A 19,820-nucleotide genomic window follows, 5' to 3' on the forward strand; every position below is an offset into this window, starting at 1 on the left:
GTCGGGAATCGAACCCGGGTCTCCGGGTGACGAACGAACGCTTTAACCACTAGGCTACCCGACCGCCAAAGACAACGTGGAGCGTGCTGACTTGACCACTGGGGTGCCCGGTCCAGTTCCGGGCCACAGCCCACGCTGAAGGTTGACTGTCCAACTACAGACGTCAAGCATTGAATATATAAAGAGTCGATACTGAACTTTCAGACTCGTGCACTGGCACACATCATATTTGGCCTACCTTTAGTGAGAGTGTTTTTGTAGCCAAGTGGTTAAAGGATTCGCGTGTCATGCCGAACACCGGCTTCGAATCGTGGATTCGTATGGAAACAAGAAACACGACCCCAAGCAACATATATATGCTTGTCGTGAGAGGCGACTAACAGGATCGGGTGTTCAAGCTCGCTGACTTGCTTGATTGCATAACATCATATCCCAATTACGCAGATCGATGCTCATGATACGATGTCAATCACTAGATTTGCTGTTCCTGACTCGATTACTTGCAGACAACCATCACAGAGCTGGAATAGTAGGGAATTTAACAACAAACAAACACAAGAACCTGTAAAACCTATTCCCTATGTCCCCGTTATTATAACCGTTACCCTGGCTGCAAGATTAATGATGCGGTATTTAGCAAAAATGCTCACTCACTCACTCACTCTTTACCGTTACTCAGAGGATTCCGTAGATGAAGGTACATTTCTAAGACAACAATTGGGCGAAACATACGATCTACCTATGCGGTCAGTCCAACGCGGTTATTCTCCACTAATTGGGGGACCTGGCGCCCTAACATCACCAAATCTGAGTCAAATACTGGGATCACGCACGGCAACTTGAACCAATATTTACACTTTTGCTTAACGATTGTGTTAAAGGTTCTAGCCTAGCCAATACGTCCGTGGGACGTGCCGGGAGACTAGTTCTAAACAACGGCGGAGGGGGGTCATGGCGAAGTGCACACAAAAAGTTGTTTCCAATTGGATGTTTCTTCTTTTGTACTCTTCTCTCGGACTGTCGGACATCTAGAGGTTGACACCTATAAGGCAATAAGTGTTCCAATGTCATTGTTAAAAAACATCACTGTTTGTAATTTGTAGATCTAACAGTGAGTGTGAGTGAGTGCGTTTAACGTCGCTTTGAACACTGTTTCGGTCATGTCATGTTTATTTCAGCAGTATGACTGCGGCCTGTAGAAAACCGAATCTGGACCAGACCATCCAGTGACTGCCATTGTGAGCATCAATCCTTGCAATAGGGATACGATGACATGCAGCCAACCAAGTCACCGAGCTTGACCACTCGGTTTATTTAGGCGCCTCTTACGACAAGTATATAGATTGTTGGGGGCCTGAAATTCCTACGGGTATGTATAATGGGGCGGTCGGGTAGCCTAGTGGTCAAAGCCGAAGACCCCGGTTCGATTACCGACATGGGTACAATGTGTGAAGACTGTTTCTTGTTTCTCCCCCCGTGGTGTTGCTGGAATATTGTTAAAAGCGACGTAAAACCATACTCACTCACTGATTATAATATAGTATGAATAACATTTTTGTCAAGCAGAATTCGTCACCACCCGCCTCTTTCCGTAACCCGCAAGAAGACTCGTCCCTCTGTCGATGAATGTTATGTGCGAAAATACGACAAACCAATCAGAATGCACGAATGATTTCAAGTTCTTCGTCAAAGAATCCCTCAAAATTATTTTTGATTTAACATATGTCTTGCGTCTAAAAATATACCAAAGACACAGTTATATGGGTTCAATCATACTGTATAATTCCACACGTCCCGATGTGCTTTAAATTGCATCTGAAATATATATAATATATGGGGAAATGTGTGAAACATTACGCAACGAGTTGTCAAGAGGGGCACGAGTCGCTATTCGGCTTGTCCCGGAATAACACGAGTTTGTCACGAATGGTCAAGCAGGAGATGATCATATGTGTGACGAGGTCCACACCGTCGGGGTACGATGACACGTTGTGTCAACCAAGTCACCGAACCCGACCACCAGATCCATGTAGTAGCTTCTTACGTCTGGACCAGACCATCTAGTGATTGACATTGTGAGCAACGGTCCACACCGCCGGGGTACGAAGCGACGCGCAATCAACCAAGTCACCGAGTCTGACCACACGGTCCCTTTAGTGTTACGACAAGCACAGGATCCCAGGGACCTTTTCTAACCAAGGTTCCTCACGTCGTCAGTGTCAGACCTCAGACGCAGGTCGTAGACGTTTAGCCTATTAATTTGGGAAGCTAATCAGCACGGGTGTCGAATAATCTGGGATTAGAATCCGTGATCAGCGGATCCTGGCACGGCTAAGGTACGCAACGTATTGACTCACGAAAGCATGTGCGCGTGTGTGAGAGTGTTTGGTTTAACGCCGCTTTAAACAGGAGGCCAGTTATATCACAGTGTGTCAGTTTGGTGTTAGCGGAAAGCCCCATGTCATGCACGTCTCAGATGTTTACTACTTTGGTGAAACCCGTTACACCTGGCATGCCCAAGGGACGCAACTCTGCACAGCGAATTGCGGCGCCTTAGACGACTGGGTCACTCAAGCATTTGCACGTTTACTGTGAGCACAAGGCGTTAAAACACGGCGAGTATTATATCACTTACCTTGGCCGGTAGGCTGTAATGGTTTTAGTTTAATTCAATATATCACCATGGAAAGGATATCTTCTTGTCAAATATAAGAGAGCTGCGCGATAAATCGCAAAGAACAGTGAAGAACGAAGCGTGGTTTATTTCACAATACACATTTCTGGAGATTCGAATATGCGCTCGCAACTTGATGAAACACATCGGATAACGTTATTTTTTAGAGGTATGTATCAAGTAAGTTGTTCCCCGTAGATGTAGCTGGACTGCGCAGATAGACGCAGTTGCCGAACGACGGATGATCAACGTGAGGACTGTGAGAGTATGCGGGAAATATCAAACTTAACCCACCTGTTCGTAAAATGGACATGTCCGACATTTTCGAGGTCGGAGTCTATCCAGGCAGTCATCATTATTGAACGTTAGGTAAATATTTTTAAAGCTTGTAATTTTATCAACATCCTTAAAGAGACTGTACATAATGTTAAAGACTATCTCCCAGTCGATGCCATGTTAGAAGTGAATGGTGTAATAGAATTCGACTGGACAAGAATGTGTTTGATTCAGTCGTTATGAAATGACGGAACATCTTATGCCAAGAAGTTTTGGGTTCATATGTCAATGGATGCACGAAAAGAAACCTACAGTATTCTACTTGGAGGTAAACACAAATACCCACGTGAGTTTTGTTTCCTGTCAGGTTTGACCGTGGCCTTGTGGTCAATTGACATAATGAGGAAATTTGCCTCTGTGAAAATAATATTTTGACCTGTGTAAATAAACTAAGTAAATTTACTTATGCGATTAAACAGTTGCATGCGTATTAGAGCAATGGGGGCACTATTTGACAAAATTAAAAAAGATACACAACAATATTTCTGGGACTAAATGTCAGTCTTGATTCAGCTTAAAATGAAGCTGTGAAAAGAATCGTTCCTCTTGACAAAGCTTAACATACAATAATATTCTATAAATGATCTTTTGACTAAAACGTATATACTTGTTACGTTTGCAGTTTGATTTACAGTGAGGGAAGGGTAGAAGCCTATCTTTCTTTCGCTGAAGCCCCCATCGACTCTGGAAGAGCTGGACCAATCGATGATGAATATGAATAAAATCGACAAACAGAAAAATCAATCTCAAAGCCATAAAAGTGCCCATCAAAGGGAGATAACAATACGAGGAAAGTGATACCTTCTGACAAGTGCGGTATAAACTGTCATCGATTCAAAAAGATAGCAATGAAATGTTCAATATATCGGCGGAGATATAATCCCGATATCTTCAACACGCCAGCTGGGACCTCGCAATCGGTCATGCCGCAGATATTCCTACGCCCAGTTAGAAAATACCCTTCTCCCCAAACGCACATGATCCTGTCATCTGAAAGTTGGCTTCATACAGAAGGAGATATATTTCCCTACGGTGGATTACAGGGATGATGTGATTAAGAAAATTGAGACTAGGCAGCCATGCCGTCGTCTGACTGAACATACTCGACACGTGCCGTCAAACATAGCCAATAAAACACTGCACAGAGAGAGAGAGAGAGAGAGAGAGAGAGAGAGAGAGAGAGAGAGAGAGAGAGAGAGAGAGAGAGAGGGGGGGAGAGAGACGGAGAGAGAGGGGGATCGAGAAGAGAGAATGAGAAAGGAGAAAAAGAAGGGAGAGAGAATTAGAAGGGAGAGAAAGGAAGTGGGTGAGATAGCACGGGGAAAGAGAATGAAGGTAAGGGGAGAGAGAGAGAGAGAGAGAGAGAGAGTGAGAGAGAGAGAGAGAGAGAAGAGAGAATGAGAAGGGAGAGAGTGATACTAAGGGAGAGAAAGAAAAAGGGTACGTAGAGAGAGAGAGAGAGAGAGTTGCCTAGTGGTCAGCGGTGCCGATAGCTGCTATAGGAGTAACGCCCCTTAGCCTTGCCATGATCCGCTGTTTCTGGGTACGGATTCCAGATTCGCCTAGATTGCTTTCCATTGTCGGTCAACATCATTGAAGTACCAAAGCAGAAAACGTCCAGTGTCACTTTGGCCTTGCTCCTATTACAATGCGTCACCGTGATGTAACTGAATCAGCCATGTTAAACCCAACCCACTAATGTCAGTGCCCCTTAGAATATCCTCTGATACTCAGGATGTATTTAATCCTGGACTCCAACAAAGGACGTGGATCACGTAGAAGAATTCTTTGCCACGCGTCATAAAAGATAGCAGTGTCAGTATACTGACGAGGCACCCTAACCACCCACTGAATTCTTATAATAAACCGTAACCTTCATTCTCATAATAAACCGTAACCTTCATTCTCGATACTTTCTGGAGGTAAGCCACGAGTTCTGCTGCTATATTCGAACTAGGTTAATTGCTTTGAGATTGCACGGGCGCTTCTTTCGATTCGTAACGGCACCTCTTGAAATATAGCATTGCATCCAATATCTGAAAAAATACGACAGGCTTTTCAATTTTCAATCATAGTAGATTACAAAATAAATCCTGTCATGTTGCAGCTTCTCTTTCAAACACGTAATCCGTCTTCCACAGCAGAGTAGCTGAGAAAACAGGTTACTATTCACAAAGAATTAGAAAAACGAACATGGTATTTCAAATATCAAAATACCCAAATTTAGATATCAATGCTCTTTTTCGCCGAGTAAAGAGACATGTTCGACGGTAGAAATGGTGTCTTTGTCCGAAGTTCATTTCCGGAAATTTCCGCGGTGTTTTTGTTGAAAACAGATCAATCTGATTGTACGTGCACATTGCAATGGTAACATGTTTAAAAAGCAATGTTGAAGTGAGTGATGAAATTCCTGTTGAGAACTCTGGTACAGACAGCCCGTACATTTCCTTTACAGAACCATTGATCGAGAAAAGAAGAATATCTCCGTTGATCCTCCTACTGTCAACGTTTGACCCGAATACTCCCGACGCAAATCTTTCACCGTAATGTACTCTTAAATCATTAAAAGGGACATAAACGCTTCTTTAAATGACACGAATCTTCTAAATGCACTAAAACGCTGAGAAGAAGTTTTGTCTGGGCGGTTGTGCGATTCATGCTTCTTGCTGTTTGCATCACGTAATCGACAAACATGTTAGTCGTACTTGCTAATTTACGATCCTTTGTCTTCTAACCATTTTAACTCGGAACCATTTGAATCTCCTCACAATCGCCCACTTTTAATCTCCGATCTCCTCAGATAGATCTCTTTCAATTCAGAGAGTATTATTCAGCTGTGAATAGCTAAACCAGAAACGCAATCGACAAGGTCAGAAGAGGTCGAAGATGTAATTGACTCAATTACCATAATGATAGAGCCTTTCATATTAAGGCCCTTCTTCACTTGTTGAGCATGCGAATCCGATAAAGTGCATTCAGAGGACCTCGGTGAATCTCGGCCGGGCTGTGTCTCGGAGTGCCGATAGTTGAGCGCTGTATGTTTTTCTGTAGAGCAATCCGTTCACTTCTCGGATCCGCGCACGATGGATTGAACATGCTGATTCGATTGTGAAAGTCCCTTATAAGCAGGGGAAGTAATTAGCTTCCAATGCTATAATTGGCCATTCTCTGCTAGCACTTGGGATGTGCGGAAGTGATTCTAAAATGCCCTGGCTTGAAGAAGGAGATCCAGTTATCGATATAAACAAGAGGGTTTGTGTGTTCGCGTCAGTGATGGGATGTTAAAGACAGTTACGGCAAGGATATATTCACAATGGTAGGTAATATTACTCCTAGAATTATGCTTCTAAACACGCACATAAATAACCCACAAAATGCATTTATCTCTTTTTTATTGGTATAAACTGTACTTTAAGTTTAGAATTTAATATTCTAACTAGCATTAGGTATTATAATTGATAAATTGTATAGTTGTCACATTTGAATGTTAACATTTGTATTCATCGAATTGGAATCAACATGTTTTCGTCAGTATGTCTGTCGTAGGGTCCAACTTGTTTATGCGGAGACTTTGCACAAAAAATACCTTCTATGGGAAACGTTGCAACATATAATACGTGATTCCATGAAATGTCATTATCGCAAAAAACAAATTTAGCCAAAGGGGACAGAGCATTGTTAGTCATGGTTAGGGACGCTGCAATTATCTGCCCGTCTTTGGCGACATCCAGCATTCCCGTTTCTTGCTGATGTCGTAGGACAATTCCATAGCAGCATGGTTCCATGTTGGTGAAAAGGTATGATTTTTCGGTTGAAACAATTTCTCTGTGTCTAATTAATTATATTCTTGTTACACTATCGTTTGTAAACACACCTGCACGTGATAAGTAGATTTACCTCGTGCGGGGTTATGGGGTACCGTTACTTTATCAATATTGAAATGTTTACTGTACGCATACCTTTGTTTATCCAAATATTGTTTATACCTGTTAAACTCCCATCCCCAGACGTTCTAACAAGGTAGTAATAGTTCGCCTTATCTAATTTCTCCACGTTAGATATTGTGTGACATTACACTGTGCGCTCTGTGAGTCTGTTGGTTGACGCTTTACGCAGTATTCTTGCAATATAACAGTTTTTTTCCACAATGTACTATTGTGGGGATCGAACGCGGCTCTTCGGGATGGCGAACGAACGCTTTAACCACTAAGCTACCTCAAAACCAGCATGAACCAACAAAACAATATTGTGCCTAGCTCATTAAAATATATTTTTTGAGGCATGAAAATTATCAATAAGAAGGAAAAAAGACCATAAGAAGTACCATTACTTGTTTATATACTCTTTAAGTCATACCGATAGTATCGAAACAGGGCGTCTGACAATACGATATTTGAACCATTCAACAACAACGACTTATGTCCAACCTCAACTGTCGACCGGATTTGATAAACTTCGGAGAGATGGTCCAATTCTTCATCTATGCCCCACAGACATTCACCAGTCGAAGAACAAAAGGTTATTTTGAATGCACGTCCTTCACAATACAATCAATGCCAAAGAAACTGACCGTTCGAGTTGCTCTAATTGATATCGCACCTCGCCCACCTCCCCGAAGAGCGAGTAATGCGCGGAATTTCTATGGCATGCAACACATTTTGTCTCTTGATCTGGGAATATTCTTTTAGCATCACTGTCCGACATTTTGTCTCCCTACTTCCCCCGAGTATACGATCTTAATACACTTCCTTTCATTACTAAAATCAAAGAAATATTAATAGAAAACGTTCCACTTTTAATCCATATTTTTTTGCGACACTCTTATTATCGATGTGCGACTTATTCCTAAACCTCCATTATGGAGATGAATAGTTTCCGGCAGTTTGTGTTGAAAGGCCTCAGATGTGAGGTGTTGAGTGACTGCCGTGGATCAGTTTCGATACACACCGACCATTGATGTGTTGTGATGTTTCAGATTATGCAGACTTCTCTGAGCGTGTGTACGTGCCTTATATTATTCATCATTTCAGAAACAGGTTTGTAATTTACAATTTCGTACTTTTTTATCATTCCTAGGAGATGAAAATGAATGTGAAATGCCATTCCATTGTATCACAGCTGATATCCTTGCCAGATAAGAAACAGCTACGTATGAGTTGAAAGGTTTGAATATATTGATCATTCGTATTTTGATGATGATGAGGATAAGGATGATGATGATGGTGTAATGATGATGATGGTGATGATGATGATGATGGTGGTAATGATGATGATGATGGTGGTGGTGATGATGATGATGATGGTGATGATGATGTAATGATGATGATGATGATGATGATGATGATGATTAAACAACATAAGGATGATGATGATGATGTAATGATGATGATGATGATGATGATGATGATGATGATGATGATGATGAGTAAACATTTTAACACTATGGGGATATTGTGTTTTGGCTGTCAGGCGAGAGCTCATTTCATTAGTTAAGACCATAAACGTGATTAGATTTAACATTACCGTTAAGGTGTTCCTAAAAATGTCTTGTTGCTGTTTCCATTATAAACACATTTTTACAATGTATATTTGAGGGCATTTAGAAGTTGGATATGTAGTTAATGACAAGATATGGATGATTAACTTCCTTATTACAATTGTGGAGACGTGACGGTGTACATTCCAATGTCTTCGTCACACAGATGATTATCACCTAGTTAACAACAATGTTATTCATACTATATCCTCATGAAGTACATAGGGATTCCGGGTCACAATATAGGTCCCCAGCAACCTATGCTTGTCGCAAGAGGCCACTAGATGCACCGAGTGGTCAAGCTCGGTGACTGGTTGGTTGCAAGCCATCCTATCCCTATTGCAAGGATCGATGCTCATGCTGTCAATCACTGGATTGTCTGGTCCGGACTCAATAATTTAGATTTAGATGGAGTATTGAGGAATTAAACAGATACAAAGGTATGTTAGTAATCAACCAGCTTATAGAGGTTTCATCTCAGTTTTGATCACAACTACGCCTGAAGGCTGCGGGTAAGCATCCATGAGATGAGGTCCGTCTGGAAGGAAATCCAAGAGGCCGCCATATCCGTTGGTTATATTCGAAGCTTGTTACTCACAATAATGCAATAGTAGTGATTAGCCTCCCCTGAAATAAGAATCGTGCTCATGATAGCTGATTATACGTAAAATCCGTCTGCAAAGAGCTGCATATTATAAGAAATTTAAAAAGTGATCCGCGCAGTAGTAATAGAATTGGTTTAATTTTTAAACTCGTACAAAAATGAAAAATGGCATATAAATTTAGATGTATACAGGAAGCAACAGGGGCCTCACGAATTCTGTGTTGGTGAGTTCACTTCGTAAGGGCACCAGTTATGGTATTTACGCATTGTACCAATATTGGACGTTACGGCGTGACGGACCAAAACCTACAGAACTCCTGCAGAAAAGGATTGGCTCATGTGTGACGTGGTGCTTACTTTGCAAATTGTAGCCATTGTGGACAGAGAAATACGATCGCATCAACTGTGGATGCCGTGGTCAGAAGGAGGGCTTGATCAAACATTTGACTACTAGAGAAGGAGCATCGTATCAAACACGTCAAAGACAGTATGATCAAACATTTGACTACTGTGTAGAGAAGGAGCATCGTATCAAACACGTCAAAGACTGTATGATCAAACATTTGACTACTGTGTAGAGAAGGAGCAACGCATCAAACACGTCAGACAGTATGATCAAACATTTGACTACTGTGTAGAGAAGGAGCAACGCATCAAACACGTCAAAGACAGTATGATCAAACATTTGACTACTATAGAAGGAGCAACGTATCAAACACGTCAAAGACAGTATGATCAAACATTTGACTACTGTGTAGAGAAGGAGCATCGTATCAAACACGTCAAAGACTGTATGATCAAACATTTGACTACTGTGTAGAGAAGGAGCAACGTATCAAACACGTCAAAGACTGTATGATCAAACATTTGACTACTGTGAAGAGAAGGAGCAACGCATCAAACACGTCAAAGACTGTATGATCAAACATTTGACTACTGTGTAGAGAAGGAGCAACGCATCAAACACGTCAAAGACTGTATGATCAAACATTTGACTACTGTGTAGAGAAGGAGCAACGCATCAAACACGTCAAAGACAGTATGATCAAACATTTGACTACTAGAGAAGGAGCAACGCATCAAACACGTCAAAGACAGTATGATCAAACATTTGACTACTGTGTAGAGAAGGAGCATCGTATCAAACACGTCAAAGAATGTATGATCAAATATTTGACTATTGTCTAGGGAAGGAGCATCGTATCAAACACGTCAAAGACTGTATGATCAAACATTTGACTAATGTCTAGGGAAGGAGCATCGTATCAAACACGTCAAAGACCGTATGATCAAACATTTGGCTACTGTGTAGAGAGGAAGTATTGTATCAAACACGTGGCTACTGTGTAGAGAAAACATTTTGATCAGACACGTGGCTGCAGTGAAGCAAAGGATCGTATTATCAGACACGTGGCTGAAGTGAAACAAAGGACCGTTTGATCAGACACGTGGCTGCAGCGAAGCAAAGGATCGTATTATCAGACACGTGGCTGAAGTGAAACAAAGGACCGTTTGATCAGACACGTGGCTGCAGCGAAGCAAAGGATCGTATGATCAGACACGTGACTTCAGTTGCAGTGAAGCAAAGGATCGTATGATCAGACACGTGACTTCAGTTGCAGTGAAGCAAAGGATCGTATGATCAGACACATGACTTCAGTTGCAGTGAAGCAAAGGATCGTATGATCAGACACGTGACTGCAGTGAAACAAAGGCACGTTTTACCAGACACGTGGCTATAGTGAAGCAAAGGACCGTTCGATCAGACACGTGGCTGCAGTATAACGAAGGAACGTTCGATCAGACACGTGGCTGCAGTATAACGAAGGAACGTTTGATCAGACACGTGGCTGCAGTATAACGAAGGAACGTTTGATCAGACTAGTAGCTACAGTGAAACGAAGGAACGTTTGATGACATGAGATAATGATGACATATATTTTCACGATTTCCTCGCCAAATAATTGTTGAAAGAAAACGTTTCAATGAAAATAAATTCAATCTATTTCATTATATCGGTACAGATTCGTTTCAAAGTAATTATATACAGCTTGATCTCAACACGCACGTGCCTAAACAGCCGAACTCTTCTCACAACATGTTGAAGACATTGAGATACAATAGGATTTGCCGTTGCCCCGGTGCATGCCAAGTAATGGAGGTCGCCCCAACCTGCGCACAAAGCCTTCACATACAACAAGATAATTGTTTTCACATATTTCAGGGTGATGAAGAATTCAGAACTCCGGTGACGAACGCCTGGTATTTTACTTGAAGGCAGGTTTACCTAATAGCTCTAGACAGACGTATCTAACATGGGCCCCATTCCTCATTTCTTTGCCAACGCTCGGAGATAAATCAAAATGAAAGCAGTCGCTCTTTGCAATACCACTTCAGAGAAAACTGAAAAAACGAACGACAGTTGCCTGATCCGGCCTTTTTAAATTCTTTTATTTCGTAGCCAATTCCGATACTAATTGAGACCCTGTTTCAACACTTATCGAGTTTCGTACAGAGGTAAGTCGATAAGTAGACTTCTAGCTATATAAAGTGTAATACAGGGTCCTTAAAGCTCCATTAAGATCTAAAACTTTTTGGAAATATCTCCTTTGAGTCCTTGCTTATCAAGATAACTAAACTTACATTCATGCTTATCTTAATATATTCCCATGAATGAAAAGCGTCAAAGAGTTGTGCAAAACTTTGAAAACAAGTGTGCTATGGTAAAACGTTAAAAATATGTTGAAATTTTACAATAAAGCTATGGAAACTACGTCATTAATAGAGGCGTGTGTACACTTAATTAATTATTATCATCATTTTTATCATCTGTGCAATGTCCTCAGGATCGACATCGTTAGGAACGTCTACCAATCTGCGCTTTCCGTCATCTAAGGTTGATCACAAATTATGAAATATATTGGAAACTGGGGCGGTCGGGTAGCCTAGTGGTTAAAGCGTTCGCTCGTCACGCCGAAGACCCAGGTTCGATTCCCGACATGGGTACAATGTGTGAAGCCCATTTCTGGTGTCCCCCGCCGTGATATTGCTGGAATATTGCTAAAAGCGGCGTGAAACCATATTCACTCACTCACTCACTATTGGAAACTATAAATATACCTGTCTTTAACTCTCACATCTATCTCCAAAAAAGTATGCTTTATATCATCGAAGGTAAGCTTTCAATGAGAATTCTAGTACGGAATTCCAAAACAGTTTGAAAGACAAAACGATGACCACCTCGAAGTCGATTTTTCTTCTCTCATTTTGACCAGAGAATCTATAACATTAATCTAGCACCCCTGTTTTGAGTTGGGTCCAAAGGATTGGTTATACAACGACTGTTTAATATTCAATGGATGTATGCTTAGTTTGTTTGTTTGTTTGTTTGTTGTTTAACGCCGCACTCAGCAATATTCCGTCGGTCTGTAAATAATCGAGTCTGGACCAGACAATCCAGTGATTGACATCACGCAATTGGGATACGATGACATGCATCAACCAAGTCAGCAAATTCCACAAATTACGTCATCGGGTATTGTGACGTGATTCTAAACTTTGCCGTTCCACAAGGCGATCGTACTGTAGAGCAACGACAGTCGTAAGTCTATGTTAAAGTATGTGCGTTGGGATGACCTTAGCGCTACGATAACTTTGTGGAACGGAAGCCTGAATTCAGGTGGACCGTTGTATGGTATTAACTTCAGATTTCAACTTATGGTTTCAACTTTTGAAGTATTTGAAGTATTATTCTGTTAAACTCAATTGGATTATGCCATGGATCGTGTAGGTGTCAGCCTGTTCACACTCAACAGTATAATTCTAAAAACGTTATAAATGGCAAGTAATAAAAAACCCGTCGTGAACAGTTGTGGTATCTGACTCGCGAAAGCGAGTCAGATACAACAACTATTCAGTCGTCTCATAAAATTGGTATTACACGGGAGCTCGTTCAGTATTCTATGTACACTCGGGCCCCATGGTACCGCGGCATTCATCGTATCGCGGCATTTGTGATTTCCGGTAGTTCACGCGGGACACGCCTGTTAGCGGCTGTCTATTAATGCAAATCGGTAACCAGGAAGTGCTCACTTCGTAAACAATTTCAATTTCCTCGGAATGTTCCGTCTGCTGTAAGTAAGGAGTTATTAATCCGTTGATACATATTTCTGGCATCTGTTGAAATATTGCCTTACCCCCATCTATCAATGGCCAACGATATAACCCGCAGTTCCCCAAGTAAACTTTCTCTATGGACCTGAACTATAGATCATCTGCATATTCATGGCGACTAATGAGGTAACGGAAGTTACGTAGTCCGCACATTTTTTCCCGCTCTGTGCCCAGAATCTATTGGGAGATCATAAGGGCCATAATGCCATACTTAGAAATACGTTCTTCACTAGTAATCAAAAGATAAATACCTACTTTGGGCAGACTAGGAGTGCTTTTTATATATTTATTGTTGACTTTTAACATTTTTCCATTTTCTGACAAATAATTGTCATCCAATTTTTTTTTAGACAATCTTAAAATATCATTTCTGATATTTTGTTTTTGACTTATAAAAATATTTTTCTCTTACTTTTCGGTAAAAATGCATTCAATACCTATTGCTGATAACACATTTAGAATTTTACTTGTGCTGTCTTTGCATCTGTCTGGACAAATCACTGATGTCTGGCATGATCATACCAAGCGGTTGGTAGAATTATGGGGGGCACGGGTGGCCCAGTCGTCTAAGGCGCCGCAATTCGCTGTGCAGAGTTGCGTCCCTTGGGCACGCCAGAAATCTATGATTGTGGGTTCCAATCCCGGTTCGCCCCGATTATGTTTCTAGGTTTGTCAGCACCATACCCGTGCTCGTGGGTTTCATCGAAGTGGTAAACGTCTGAGACCTGCATCACTTCGGGCTTTCCCCCCACATTAAGCTGACACGCCGCGATATAACTGGAATACTGTTAAAAGCGGCGTAAAACCCAACTCACTCACTCACTCACTGGTAGAATTATGTCCTCTTTTTGTCCAATTCGGACCTCCATACACAACTTTTCTCTGTACTGCGATACGATGGAGTTCTCTCCCTTGTCAAACAGAGCGCGATGCCCGGCTTTTACTCGGAGCTACTAATGTAAAAAATGAACTTTTATCAGTAAAATATGCATTGTTTGATAAAATGAATGATATCTGACACAGAGAACACGAATAATCAAAAAGGTTAGTGAGTACATTTTGTTCCGTTTAGCGTACATGACAAGTACCGCGATACCCCGAGGTTGCAGACTATATATCACGGCGAGTCGGCCTGGCGTGTGAGAATATCTAAATTGACGCAGGTCTCAGACATCTTCCCGAGGCAAGGGAGTTAACAGACTGTAAAATTCTAGTTCTTACCCTTGCCGAACTAGGCTGGAATTTCACTTCTATGGCCATCCTACTGACCAATCAGATTCCACCTCTCATATCACTAGCATTTGCTTCAAACAAAATGACGGTGCAGACGATCTAAACGATAATCAAAATTATAAACGGGTCTAACTTCACGAAGTGCATCAAATCACCTGAGCACCTTGATGAAAAAAACATGAAAAGATTTGGATGTCGACATGAAAAGATTTGGATGTCGATGTCGTTACGCAATTTTGATTGGATTATGCACAGAGTCGTTAATCCAGCCAAAATATAACTCCATAATTCCAGCCTAGTTCGGCAAGGGTCGAAACCGGACTTTGATAGTCAGATAACTCCCTTACCTCGGGAAGATGGTCTTCGGCGAACCCCACTTAGGCGAACCCCACCAGTATAGAGGTGATGCGGATTAACGTGTGACCATAATCAAGACAAATCTGGAATTCCAACTCACGTTAATTAAAGAGATACGTTGTAAAGTAGCCTTACTATCAATGTGTCTTGGGAATTTACTGTGATTAAATATCCGACGGCACCTAACCAGTGGTATTAATTAGCTTCATGGCCGAATATATCAAAGGAGTAGAGCGTGTGATCGTTGTCCAGGGAGACATTAAATAACTACGTACGAGCGTAATGGATCATACATTAAACGAACCCCCGTTATTCCGGACACTACTGTTAATACTATACAGATAAATCATCCGAATTAACAATTGAGTATGGTTCTAAGCCGCACTTAGCAATATTCCAGCAATAATACATACATGGGCTGGTACAAACCTGGCATTCGGCGTAACGAGATTAAACCATTTCGTGTAAACCCAGTCGTCTAAGGCGTGCAATTCGTACCCAAGGGGCGCAGCTCTGCACAACGAAGATTGTTGGAATATTGCTGACTGCGGCATTAAACAACATTCGATCAACACGTCCAATGAACGATATTTTGTGTGTCAGAGCTAAAAACAAATTATTTAATTAAAAATCCCCTCCCAGTACATCAAATTGTCAGTCCCTCAGCAGTATTTCACCCACGTTCATATTGCCGATGCCAGGTAACGAGCCGCGTCTTCGGTGGGCTGAGCTAATGCAGAAACTACGTACTTGGTTACTGAAATGAGTATTGGATGTCAGCATGGGCTGCATTGTACTGCTTAATCTGGCTGATCTAATAACCTGTCACCCGTCAAGATCCGGGGTAGAATAAGTCATCAGCAACCCATGCTTGCCGTAAAGAAGGCGACTATGCTTGTTGTAAGAAGCAACTAACGGGATTGGATGGTCAGGCTCGCTGACTTGGTGGATGCATGTCATCGAGCCCAATTGCGTGTATCGATGCTCATGATATCAATCACTGGATTGTCTAGTGCAGACTCGATTATTTACAGACCGCCGTTATATAGCTGAAATATTGCTGAGTGCGGCGCAAAACAACAAACCAACCCACCAACTGTCTGGCAAAAGAAAGAATACCCATGATTGATGGTGGCTAAAAATGAAACGAAAAAAAAAGGTTATTCGAGATGGTGATGTATTTGATACGGGTATTAAAGTTGTGTTTTGTATCGTAAGTTTGCAGTGTTTTGGTAACATTTGTTTTGATAACGTTTAATTGTTTTTTCAAATCCAGTTTTTAATTGTATACTTTCTTTTGAGCCCCAGTTTTTATTTTCGTACTCCGACGGCGCGACTCAGTGCTTGTACTATCGATCCCCGGTTTGTCATCGATCCCAATTCCGTGGATCGATGCTCATGATATTAAGCACTGGATTGTCTGGCCCAGACTCGATTATTTACAGACTGTCGTCTTGTAGCTGGAATATTGCTGAGTGCGGCGTTAAACGACAAATCAACCAACCAACCGGTTTGTCTGATCTAGGCACGGTAATTAGAGACCATGATGTAGGTGTTATACTTAACAGCTACAGTTGAACTCCGTTAATCCGGAAACACCATGCCCCGGACAATTTCAAACGGGTCTATCCCTTGAATCATATAGGGACTAATGTTTTATTAATCCAGACAGTTGTTAACCCGGCCTAATGGAGCGGGGACCATATAGTCCGGGTTAACGGGGTTTCACTTACAACACAAGTCACGATAACATGTAATGTCTTACTTCATGAAATTTGTGTTTCTGCAGCTGGTCGGTGCGAGTTCAAGCATCGACTGAGGGACAAATGGTACTTTCAAGGACAGAATCGAAACACATTTATTCGGATTCGTCGATCAGCTGTTCAGTTCCACGCGGACAGGAACCACAGGATCCGTTATAAGTGCGTCGAGAGCAGAGGGAATATTTACTTAATGAGGTAGGTCCACACACACGAACGGGGCACTTCGACCCTCCTCCATAAATATTTGTTGTTTCATTAACGACGTGCTTTCCGTTAGATCTAGGGCGGCGTTGTGAGTGACTTCAAACACGTGCATGGTGCATCTGGCAGTGAAATCGACACGCCTTCGTCAAGCTCCCGCGAGCTGGCACGTGCTCATCCTATCCTTGACAACGCAGTCATACAATATGTGAAAATATACACGAGGTTCATTTTCAGCCAGAAACGGATAAGACACACCTTCGTTTTTGATTGTCATATATCCTTACGAATTATGATAAAAGTTCGTTTTCCCTCACGAATTATTCAAGTTTTGAATATCATTATGAAATTCTGTGGATATGTTTGGACAAGGCTCACAGGGATCAAATACATTGTCGAAATACGAGTGAAAAAGAGAATATAAACATCAACATGAATAACACAGTTCCTGAAAAAAACACTCTTAAATGAAGAGTGGACAAGGGTGACCCAGTCGTTCGAGTTATGTCCCTTGGGTACGCCCAAAACCTATGATTGTGGGTTCAAAACCCGATTCGCCCCGATTCGCCCCGATTATGCTTCCAGGTTTGTCAGCACCATACCCGTGCTCGTGGGTTTTACAAAAGTGGTTAACGTCTGAGACCTGCATCACTCTCCTCGCACATTAAGCTGCAAGACACTCTGTGATATAACTGGAATACTGTTCAAAGCGGCGTTTAACCCAGCTTGCTTACTCTAAAATCAACCAGTTGATACACATAGCCTATCCTCAACCTTTGGTGTCATTATATTATTGCTTCTTTCGTTTCATTTTTTTCTGTTTCACCCAACCGACAAATGGGGGTGCCAATCCCCTTGGTACGCCGGAGGCAGAGCCCTGTTAAGTGTAGACCGGATGCCGCAGTGCGAGTTTGATGCCATGTCATGTTTATCTGGTACGCGGATGGCGGTGTTGAAATTTATTTTTTGTCTTTCAAAATCAATAGAATATTTAGCCCTTATCTTATGAGCACGGATTGTCATACACTCTATGTGAAAATCTGATTTACTTGAGCCAGCTGTGTACTGATGTGACTCAAATGGTTTTTTTTAAATTGGATGCCAAGAAAAAATAATTGGTACACAGAATGCCTGAATTTCATTTCCGTAAACCAATAATTAAACAAAATCTTATTTGCTATTTTTTCTCGTTTTTAATTGTTACACTTTCAACAAGGGATATAACGAAATACTTGATAAGCACTTGGACATATCCGCCCTTAGCTGAAATCGGATTGCGACTACTTAACCCAATCCTCTTATACCTGGCGGCTGTTATAATTAATTGTGGATACTGCCAGGTATATAGATTCCTGGTCGGCTCGGAGTCAGCATACTGTGTATGAATGGGGTATCCATGTTAAACTGCAGCATGGTATCTCAGTGGGTTTGCACTATAAGTCGGCATTGGTCCGGACTAGTACAAGCAGCCACACACACACACACACACGCGCGCGCGCACGCACGCACGCACGCACACACAGACAGTCACACATACACACACAGACACACGCACGCACACAGACACACACACACACACACAGACACAAACAGACGCACGCACGAACACACACACAGACACACACGTGCATGTACGTCGCAAAATAATCACCTCACCTATAGAGAGTATATGGCATCCACAATCACTGGATTGTCTGGTTCAGACTCGATTGTTTACAGACCGCCGTTGTATAGCTGGAATATTGCTGAGTGCGGGGTTAAACAACAAACAAACAGACAAACCAACAAAAATGTATGCCTTTTGGCATCCTGTGTGATAAAGGGTAACTTGATTTATAGTGTGTCCCCGAAGGTCCTAGAGAAGAAATTAAAAAAGAAGTCTATCTCAAGTCTATAGACCGCCTCCGTGGTCTAGTGATAGAGCGTCCGCTCGGAGAGCGGAAGGTCTAGGGTTCGATCCCCGGCCGCGAAAGATGGTACTTGTTGTTACCCTGTCTGGCGCTCGGCATTAATGGGCTAAAACAAGGACTGGTCGGCTCGGAGTCAGTATATTGTGTCTGAGTGGGGTATTCATGTTAAAACTGCAGCATGGTATCTCAGTGTGCTAGCACTATATATATACTAGTACAAGCAGCCAAACACACACACGCGTGCATGCACGTCGCTATATCAGTGCAATAATCTTAGCCACGACGTTAAACCCCATTTCACCTCACCTCACCTCACCTCAAGTCTATAATGATTTGGCAAGTCTAGATTGCCTCACTCTGAAATTAAGGATTTTTCTTGGCTCAATTTGGATTCTTTTGTTTTGCAGATATAAATTTTTAAATAAGATAAATGTATTTCTTGGACTTAATGTCAGTCTAATGGAATTGAGTTCACGATTTATAAAACCTTGCAAACGAACTGGTTAAGGATATGAATGTACGTGGACTTGCCGCCTACATAACACTCGAAAGATAAAAAAAAGTTAAAGAATAATTGGTAAAGACTCGTGACCGTATGTTAACTAGTGTGACAATTACGCGTTTTTTTTCTGGTTCGATGGTCATCAGGACGTTGTGATGCTCAAGACAGCGTCCGAGTGGAAGTGATTTCATCTGTAGTTATACAAGCACACGCGGATCCGTCTTTCCTGCAGTCAGTACAGAGCATCAGGACACAGCTTGTCGCAGTATCGATCTCACAAACACTCAGCCCCACTTTTGTAATTGTTGTTTGTGATTGTTTTCTAGAGAATCTATTACTCTCGGTATCAATATAGATATTTGCCTCTTCATATATATTATTTTTGATAAATTAATTTTATATCCAGCAAGGGAATATAATAACAGCGTGAACAAATATTGGTTTGTTGTTAAACGCCGCACTCAGCTATATTCCAGCTATATGACGGCGGTCTGTAAATAATCGAGTCTGGACCAGACAATCCAGTGATTA

The 19,820-nt window shown here is 41.8% G+C and overlaps 1 protein-coding gene across 1 annotated transcript in view; it reads left to right on the forward strand.

Annotated features, from left to right (window-relative positions):
- The first annotated feature begins 5,977 nt into the window (after positions 1–5,977).
- LOC139467039 (uncharacterized) overlaps positions 5,978–19,820 on the forward strand; it is a 36,400-nt gene continuing 22,557 nt past the window's right edge. Inside the window, exons 1-3 of the mRNA XM_071248750.1 lie at positions 5,978–6,326; positions 7,986–8,046; positions 16,703–16,871. Of these exons, the coding sequence (XP_071104851.1) occupies positions 6,324–6,326; positions 7,986–8,046; positions 16,703–16,871 (233 nt within the window). The 5' untranslated portion in view covers positions 5,978–6,323. The remainder of the gene's footprint in view (positions 6,327–7,985; positions 8,047–16,702; positions 16,872–19,820) is intronic.

The sequence above is a fragment of the Haliotis cracherodii genome, unplaced genomic scaffold (genome assembly GCF_022045235.1).
Source record: "Haliotis cracherodii isolate W230 unplaced genomic scaffold, xgHalCrac1.p SCAF_19, whole genome shotgun sequence".
Classification (NCBI taxonomy): domain Eukaryota; kingdom Metazoa; phylum Mollusca; class Gastropoda; order Lepetellida; family Haliotidae; genus Haliotis; species Haliotis cracherodii.